This window comes from Electrona antarctica (genome assembly GCF_951216825.1).
Source record: "Electrona antarctica genome assembly, chromosome: 5".
Lineage (NCBI taxonomy): Eukaryota > Metazoa > Chordata > Actinopteri > Myctophiformes > Myctophidae > Electrona > Electrona antarctica.
In genome coordinates, this window is record NC_136810.1 from 19,676,947 (window position 1) to 19,686,946 (window position 10,000).

At 46.3% G+C, this 10,000-nt stretch overlaps 2 protein-coding genes across 2 annotated transcripts in view; both read left to right on the forward strand.

The window, feature by feature from the left end:
- Nucleotides 1–10,000, forward strand: part of LOC306923424 (tripartite motif-containing protein 14) — a 493,176-nt gene that overhangs the window by 137,694 nt on the left and 345,482 nt on the right. The gene's annotated exons all lie outside the window — the stretch shown is intronic.
- The window catches only part of reln (reelin), a gene marked incomplete at its 5' end in the record, with an annotated part of 168,034 nt that overhangs the window by 54,665 nt on the left and 103,369 nt on the right, over nucleotides 1–10,000 (forward strand). The window contains one exon of the mRNA XM_079501359.1: nucleotides 9,530–9,671. Coding sequence (XP_079357485.1) covers nucleotides 9,530–9,671 — 142 coding nt within the window. The remainder of the gene's footprint in view (nucleotides 1–9,529; nucleotides 9,672–10,000) is intronic.

The following is a 10,000-nucleotide window of genomic DNA, read 5'->3' on the forward strand; positions in this document are numbered from 1 at the left end:
TCGGCTTTGGATCGGGATAAAAAAACCGTGATCGGGACATCCCTAATTAGAAGGACAATATCAGTCACCTAAACCAGAGATGTGTGTTTTGATCGGCTAGTCTTCGAGAATCTAATCAAAAATCCATGTGAGTCACATGGATTTACATGGTTTGATAAAATTGATATGAAATATCTAAATATTGAATTAAGCAACTTGAAAACTGTCTAGGGTGGCCTGGGCCGGCCGAGCGGTCCAGGTACCCATATAGGCTGGTTATCCCGACGACCTTTGCTGCGTGTCTTCCCCCCATCTCTCTCCCCCTTTCCTGTCAAACTACTGTAATCTATCAATTACAGGCAAAAAGCCCAACAAAAATAAATAAATAATAACTGTCTGGTGGAAAACACAAAAGATTGAGTAGACGTTAAAATGACCCAAAACATGTTTGAAAGTGAAATACCTATCCCTTTAAAGTATGTTAGTCCCACTGATCCAATTTAGCCGGAAGAACATGTCAAGTCCCGCCCATGGTTGTGCTCCTCTTCGCACTTACAGTCTATGCTTCGCACCCATTGGTTGCAGTTTCGTGGTTGGACAAAAATCCTTTCTCTCGATCCACTACCATTGGAATAACGTGTTTTTCAATTGCTTCGTATTGATATTATGTGCATTCAATTCTTATTTTAAACTTGGTGTCAGTAAAAAAGGAACATCACAGGTGCAGCATGGTGACTGGGGGCATGCCATATCACGTTTGTTTTTAGTTTTTTTCCCAAAAAAATATCATCAAATTCAACATAAACAAGGCGGAACCAGGGCGGAAGAAGGCAGAAAGAGCCTGCTGCATGGTTAGCCAGTCATAGGGACCAATCAGAAGTCTGACAAAGGGTGAATTGAGGTTCAAATGTAATTTAGATAGCATGTTGGACAGAAGCCAGGTTCATTTGAAGGCTACAGTATACCTGGCATCATGTACAGATCATAATGTTTTGATAGTATATTGTTTGACTGATGCTATGGTTCTTGGTTTTGATCCTCTATGCACTACAGGCACTATACACTATACTCTCTGAATTTGATTTGTGTTATAGCCTTGATTATTGCAAGTCGCTCATGGAGAAGAGCGCAAAGCTAAATGCCCTAAATTGTAAATGAACTAATAAAGCTCTGGGTTAGTATAGTGGTTTGTTTCCTGGTTGATCCTCCACCATGCAGTGACCTTCTCCTTCTCATCACCTCCTTACGAGAAGCAGGCTGTCGCCCTGATTGCATCCCCCTGCCTCCCGTCAGCGCACGGCCAGGAGCAGGCTTATAGCTTCAGCCACACACACACACGCACGCACGCACGCGCGCACGCGCGCACGCACGCACGCACGCACGCACGCACGCACGCACGCACGCACGCACGCACGCACGCACGCACGCACACACACACACACACACACACACACACACACACACACACACACACACACACAGCTTGTTGCGGCCACCCCCCCCACCTCACCTTGTCGCCGAGGGGTCTGTCACTGGAGCGTCACACAACTGTTGAGTTTTTCTGCGCTGGCCGGTGGGCCGGTGGGCCGGCGTGCGGCGGATTAGCAGGAGTCGAATCACATTAACGCATGTGTACATCAAACTATTAGGAGCACAGGAGTCATCTCAAATTAAAAATCTAATTAGCCTTAGCGCCTGCCGGCTTCCCCTGATAACTATAACACACACACACACACACACACACACACACACACACACACACACACACACACACACACACACACACACACACACACGCACACACACACACACACACACACATACACACACTAATGGACGGACAGACGGGCGGATGGATTTGTGGTATGTGGATGGACAGAATGCTAAGATGGATGGAGGGACTTCAGCTTTTTAGATTTAGATTTGTGTTGTTTTTGTAGAAAAGATAAAAGGCAGAAAGAGGGGGGCAGTCTGATGAAGCTGGTGGTGTTGCTCTGGTCCCTTGAAACTGTGGTATAGGCTTCTTTGCCTGGCAGTGTCAACCCTGTCACTGGCACTCCCTGCTTGGCACTCAGCATCGAGGGTTGGACTGGGGCAGACAAAGGTGATAGGGCATGCACATCCACTCTAGGACAGGTGCTGGACAAACGGCAGTTACGGCAGTACAGGAGAAAGAAATGGCGTGGGAGCATGTATCTGAAAACACATGTACCTGTGAATTGTGAGAATTGTATATTTGTTTTGTTTGTAAATTAATGTTTTATAATAGGTTTGTTTGTTCAACTATTCTGTTAGTAGTAGAGCTGGGCATAATTGATCTGTGCAGGGATCTGCTTTAATCAAGGTATTTAGAGCAGCTGTGTTAATTGAGAACAGGCCTGTATGAATGAGCCAGGGTCGCAGTGACATCTTGGCAGTACAGGTTTGGTTCTGAGTGGAAAGACAGCTCTGAGGTTAGACCAGAAACAATTATTTCTTTGGAAACATTTTTTTTAAAACATAGTATTAATAATTGAAGAAAATGTACGTTGGAAGTGGACTCTAATCTCTTTGAAACGCGTAAGATACATTTTGGGGATTTTGGCACCTACAAATAGAGTCCGCAACACTGGTAAGAAAAACTCAGCGCCACTGGTTTATTAATTCAATGTTTCCATCTTCTTCAGGGATGTATACTTAATTCCTGAAGAAGATTCCAGTGATTCCTTTCTCTTGGACTGGGGGGGCAGAGCCATATAGACAGAGTTCCTATCCTGTCCCTTCCTATTCACCAATAGCAGTCTATGTAGACTTATAGATTTTTTTTATATGAGAGATTTTTTTAGTTTTATGAACCCCTGTATTTATTTGTAACTGTTTTGTATGTTTTAATTGTTGTTTGTTTTCTATTGGCTACGGCTGTCAATAAAGTTTGATTGATATATAGATCTACAAGCTCTAAGAGCTTGTGGATCTGCTATTTTTGAAAAATCGTGACAATGTGGCGCAAATTTGGAATATATATTCTTTCAGAGTGAACGTTTTTAACTCAAATCTTTGCTTCTGGGTGGGTCCCTGGAACAACATATTTTCATATGGGGGTCGGTGGCCAAATACAGATATTCTTTGGGGTCTTTGACATGAAATATTGAGCACCACTGACATAGAAACATGAGGTATTTCAGAAAACTGTCATGATTTAGAAGACATTTCTAAAATGTTGACGTCAGGCCTAAATGGGTTGAGTCCCCTGTGACACATGTAGTGTCATGTATGTCCAGGAGGTGTACATCACGTGACATACAGTAGTAGTGACACAGGAGGAGGTATAAATGCAGGATCCCAACGCAAATGGTGTATAGAACGTCTGTCTGTCTGTCTGTCTGTCTGTCTGTCTGTCTGTCTGTCTGTCTGTCTGTCTGTCTGTCTGTCTGTCTGTCTGTCTGTCTGTCTGTCTGTCTGTCTGTCTGTCTGTGTCTCTCTCTCTCTCTGTCTCTCTCTCTCTCTCTCTCTCTCTCTTTCTCATCTCAGCTGGTCGGAGATGTCACAGCGGGTCCATACAATAAGTGTGTGTGTGTGTGTGTGTGTGTGTGTGTGTGTGTGTGTGTGTGTGTGTGTGTGTGTGTGTGTGTGTGTGGGGGGGGGGGGGTGTGTGTGTGTGTGTGTGTGTGGGGGGGGGGGTGTGTGTGTGTGTGTGGCCTTGCCTCTGCAGGGTTATGGATGATGGATGGTGGGAGATTAAAAGGAAGTGTAAATGAAAGAACAGTTGTTTCATGAATGTATGCATATGGTCTGTCTCTCACACACACGCACACACGCACGCACGCACACACGCACGCACGCATGCACGCACATACACACACACACACACCTGTCTGTCCGTCTGTCCGTCCGTCCACGGTCCATCCTCACTGTCTTCATATCTCTGTCTCTCTCGCGTGCACGCACACGTGCACGCACGCATGCACGCAGCCAGGTGTTGCATGGGCATGCATGCATGCGTGCGTGCGTGCATGCCTGCTGGTGTTGTGTGTGCGCGCGCTGCGCGCGCGTGTGTGTGTGTGTGTGTGTGTGTGTGTGTGTGTGTGTGTGTGTGTGTGTGTGTGTGTGTGTGTGTGTGTGTGTGTGTGTGTGTGTGTGTGTGTGTGTGTGTGTGTGTGTGTGTGTGAGCTCCTGCAGTGTGTCTCATTCATGTTTGAACAGATATGCCAGACCCCCGATGCCAGCACGTCACCATGGCGATGCCAGCATGTCACCATGGCACACTTGATTGGCAGGTGCTTGGGCGGGACGCCTGTTTGGGCCAATTGCAGAACTGGGTTGGGGAGTCACATGACTGACAGACCGCTGTGGTCGCAGGACACACGCGCACACACACACACACACACACACACACACACACACACACACACACACACACACACACACACACACACACACACACACACACACACACACACACACACACACACACACACACACACACAGAGAAGGGACATAGCTATTCATTAGCACAAAGCAGGGGCCTCTCTCAGGCTGTCATAGGACTGTGATGTATCATTCCGGGGTCCATTGTAGGACCCTCCACTGTGTGTGTGTGTGTGTGTGTGTGTGTGTGTGTGTGTGTGTGTGTGTGTGTGTGTGTGTGTGTGTGTGTGTGTGTGTGTGTGTGTGTGTGTGTGTGTGTGTGTGTGTGTGTGTGTGTGTGTGTGTGTGTGCGTGCGTGTGTGTGTGTGTGTGGGTTGGACCCTCCTCGGAGAGCTCTGTTGACAGACGCTTTATTCTGGCTTATGACAGATTCCCAGACACTGACAGACCCCCATATAATAACACATGTTAGTGCGTGCGTGCGTGCGTGCGTGCGTGCGTGCGTGCGTGCGTGCGTGCGTGCGTGCGTGCGTGCGTGCGTGCGTCCGTGCGTGCGTAAATGCTCCAGCGTGTCTATATGACAGGAGGTGACGATTAGCAGATGAAATATGAGTGTTTAATGGCTCCAGTGTGGAGGGTTTGTTTTGCGTCTTCTTAAGAACAGTAGTGGATTCAAACACTTGAATAACACCAGTGTTCAGTTTGTGTCTTCTTAAGAACAGTAGTGGATTCAAACACTTGAATAACACCAGTGTTCAGTTTGACAGCAAATGGTTTATTTTGTTTTAGTTGTGGTCTTTTCAATAATGCTCCTTCTTTTATGTCTTATTTTAACTTTTTTTCCTAAATTATTTTTATCCCACGATTTTTGCAACCCATTTTACCTTCTACTCATTCTACCGTCGCAGGTGATATTCTGGGCCAGATCTGACTATATAGTCTTGGTTTGAACGTGATCTGCGGCCCCCAATCGAGACGTCACTAATTCGTCCAGGTCCTGACCGATCTGTTCTGTATTTAATTAAACACATTGTGTATGGAGATTAATATGACCTCCCCCCCCCCCCCCCCATCCCCCAGCATTGAGGTTTCATTACGGCTTCTAGCAAATCTGTCTGCATAGACATGAATACATTAACATTACCCTCACATACATTAAACATTACCCCCTCACCCTCCTCTCGCACTGCTATGCTCCAACTGTATATATGGAACATAATAGCTTTACCTAACTTTGTGACTGCAGGGAAAACAACATGCACATGTACATATAGGTTACTTAAGCAATATTACACGAGATGGGGTGATTTAACATCATTAATGCACGCCTGCGATGCACGCCAGCAATGCAGAAGTGTGTGCGTGCGTGCCGAAGTCGTCGGCTATTTTCACATAACATAACGAGTACATTAACGCGGTTATTCAACGCTGCGACGCGTTGTGAGCTTGTAGATCGGCTATTTTCAGCAAGCGTAAAAACAGTCATTACGACGGCATCAAGGCCCGCCAAAATACATTTTAGTCGACTAAATCAACTGTAGATTTAGTCGACAAAAATCTTATGATATTTAGTCGGCCAAACCTAGACTAACACTTGTGACTGAAACTAAATGAAAACCATTGAAGAGACTATGACTAAAACTAAAATCAAAATTTGCTGCCAAAAACAACACTGGTCGGTAATCTGGTTGCAATATGGAGGTACAGTACAGTAGGTGCTGTACTATATGATCTGTGATGATCGGTTCGGCATAACTTCTCCCTCATAATATGGAGTCTTGGAAAGAGTTTGAGATCCCCTGATCTAGTAGTCAATGATAACTCTTTAGTCCACTTTTTACTGCATGACAACTTGATGTGTTACCTCACACTGATCCCAGTGCAGTGCAACCCAACACTGAACACCTGGTTATCATTTAGAACCAATGTCCAGTTGATCCACACTGATCCCAGTACAGCCTGACGCTTAAACACCTCACGTGTCCACGAGGTGTATAAGCACATGTATTTCAACGCACGCACGCACGCACGCACGCACGCATGGATGTGTGCAATGTGTGCAATGTGTATACACGTGTGTGTGTGTGTGTGTGTGCGTGTGTGTGTGTGTGTGTGTGTGGTGTTGGGGTTCACACTCACAAACAACCACTTATGACCCCGAAAATACCGCACACGCCCACTTCCTGCCGTCCTGTGTGTGTGTGCGTGTGCGTGTGCGTGTGCGTGTGCGCGCGCGTGCGTGCGTGCGTGTGTGTGTTTTTGACATGAGCAGTCATGACCATTTTTACCGTGGGAGTTAGTGGGTCATCATCCCGCATCATTAATCACTGATGACAGCTCATAAGTGCCTCAATCTGCATGTGAATGTACCACGTGTGTAGGCTACTGGTGTGCGCGTGTGTGTGTGTATGTGTGTGTGCACACGCGCGCGTGTGTGTGTGCGTGTAATCCCCTGAAGTCCAGTTGAAGGCTGATTGAATTAGCACATGTGTGCTGCTGATGCTAATCTAACATGCAACATAAATGTTACGACCCGTAGCGGGGTCACGACCCCGGCCCGCTGGAACAATGCCACGCACAGAAAGTTACAAACCCATTCCAATGTGGATTATACACACCGCTGCACTCGAGTGCGTGCGTGTGTTAGGTGTGTGTTAGGTGTGTGTGTGTGTCATGTGAGAATTATACACTAGCAGCTTAAATGTCACACACACAACATCAAAATGTGCAAGGATGACAAAATCATGCGTGTTGTCATTAAGTGAGCAGTGCAGAGCCAAGTGGACCCTAGGCAGCATGAGTCTTATCTCCTGCTGCTGTAACGTGATATACCTTGTTCTACAAGTACACCCCAAGACAAAATAAAATAGAAAGACATGCCATCTCCGGTTTACATCCCGTATCTGTAGTAGTAGGTGGCCGAAGTAGGTTATATATCACTGCGCAAAAAGCATGGAATACGGATGTGTATATTACAGGAAACTCCCGTTAAACTTTCCAACAACCTCCGGTAAACTCCCGAATTGTACCATCACACCTGTATATTACCGTATATTAACTGTATATGCCCGCTAAACTTGAGGTTTACGGGCAAAATACAGTGCCCATAATTGCCCGTTAACCCCTCTTTTCACGCAGTGTATACAAATATTGTATATGCCGTATTTTGGCCATAATACATTTATTTTGATAACGGTCTGCCCCGTGGCCTAAAGCCACACAATAAATTGTTAATCTGAATTATTTGTATGACAATTAAAGGTATATTCAGTGATTTCACTTAATTCAAATATCACTTATTTTTTGTTTTGTTGTGATAATCCTCCCTACTATAGAGTGTGCTGACCATATAAGGAGTACCTCCCTGTCCCCAGGTTTCGTTTTTGGCTAGGTGGCCCAGCCTTCATCCAATCAGGATAGAGAGGGGCCTTCCTCCAATCATGATCGAGCGGGGGCGGGCCTTGGTGTGTGTGCTGTTGGCCTGTCGCGTGTCTCCCCACTGTAGTGTGTGCATGTGCACATCTTGTTACCGGGGCGGACTGGGGGGTTTTCCAAATCACCCAAATCACTGAATGCTCCTTTAAGTAAAACTTCAAAATCGTGACAGTCCTATTTGACAATTTTGTCAACAAATGAAAATAAATTATAAGAGCAGAATACTTCAAGAAAGTTAGATAGATAGATAGATAGATAGATAGATAGATAGATAGATAGATAGATAGATAGATAGATAGATAGATAGATAGATAGATACTTTATTAATCCCAGAGGGGAAATTGAAATGTTTCAACAGCAACAGGCAGCCACTTCACGGAGCGCCTGTTAATTCCAAACAGATTCTATTAGGAGAGGGACCTGCAGCACTACATGTCACAAACTGAGGGACACATAACAACACTCAATGTGACTATTATCTTGACAAACTGACGCACGCACGCACGCACGCACGCACGCACGCACGCACGCACGCACGCACGCACGCACGCACGCACGCACACACACTTACAATACTGTCACAAAGGTCGATACTGTACTTGTTATTGTTTTTTTGTTGTAATTGTTATTACTGCACTCGATGCTTTGGCAATATTGTAAGTGTTACATTCATCAGAGTCCATAGAGTAAGACAGAGTTACGCAAACTCCGTTCACTTCATGGGGCTTCAGTCCAATGGCGGCTCTACTACATAGACTTCTATTGAGCATGGGGATAAATAGAAGTTTATGGAATGCATTGGAGTCTATGGGCTCGCGCGGTTACATGAACCACATGACCGGGCTGTTTTCTGCCCCCTCAATGTCGCAACTCTTCTATTAGATGGCTCTGGTTCGTGCCATTCAATTGAATTGAATTGAGAGAGAGAGAATACAAAACAGATGGATGCACTGAGGAAGGCGTGGCAGTGTGTGTGTGTGTGTGTGTGTGTGTGTGTGTGTGTGTGTGTGTGTGTGTGTGTGTGTGTGTGTGTGTGTGTGCGCGCTCACGTGTGTGTGTGTGTGTGTGTGTGTGTGTGTGTGTGTGTGTGTGTGTGTGTGTGTGTGTGTGTGTGTGTGTGTGTATGTGTGTGAGTGTGTGTGCACATGTTTCATAACAGTAGTTATGTAGGAGGTGTAGACTGTAAAATAGCAGCTGTCAATCACCTGGATACATAATTATGGTGCTTTGGTCCAAAGTGTGCGTGCGTGCGTGCGTGCGTGCGTGCGTGCGTGCGTGCGTGCGTGCGTGCGTGCGTGCGTGCGTGCGTGCGTGCGTGCGTGCGTGCGTGCGTGAGAGATTGGCATGTCAGTGTCAAGAGCAGAGTTACAGTCCGAGGAGAGGAGAGGAGACATGGTGGCCGTAGCTATCGTATGTATCACTCGTTTTAATTGAAACAGGCCTCGCCCTCAGAGGGCTCTTCAACCTCCACTCCTCAGTCACTGACGCACCAAACCCACAGATATATCTGTTCTCACCAGCAGCTTTGTTCAGATCACACAAGTTGTCGCTCGCAGGAGGCAGCCCAAGAGACAGTGAAACCTAATTTTTAAATTAAATCATATCGACACACATCCTATATCTCATTACTCGTCAGTCACTATAGCCTATATTTAACTGTGTGTGTGTGTGTGTGTGTGTGTGTGTGTGTGTGTGTGTGTGTGTGTGTGTGTGTGTGTGTGTGTGTGTGTGTGTGTGTGTGTGTGTGTGTGTGTGTGTGTGTGTGCAGGTGGTCTTGCAGATCGTCAGGTTGGTGGGGGGACTCAGTTCGTGTGCAGCGTGGTTGCGTCTCACGTCTCCCATCAGCCCTCCAACGCCTTCAGCTTCGTGTGGATTGCCCCCCCGCCCGGCACCGGCTGTGTCAACTTCCTGTAAGTCTCTCCACACGCACGCACGCACGCACACACGCACACATGCACGCACACATGCACGCGTGCAGGTACAGTTAAGGTTACATTCACAAAATCATTATATATGTCTTCATGTTACAATAAGCACATCACACAGTACTCTATGGGTATAAGTAACAGTGTCTCCACCATATTTGGCAGCTGCCAACAATAGCAGAGCCAGGACAGTATACAGTACTTTGGCAGCTTTTTGCCTCCTTTTGGGGGCATCCACGACGTCTTGCTTTCCATTATCTTGTCAATGTTTCAACTTCAACTTTGTCACATCACAGGTATGCAGGTGTACATAT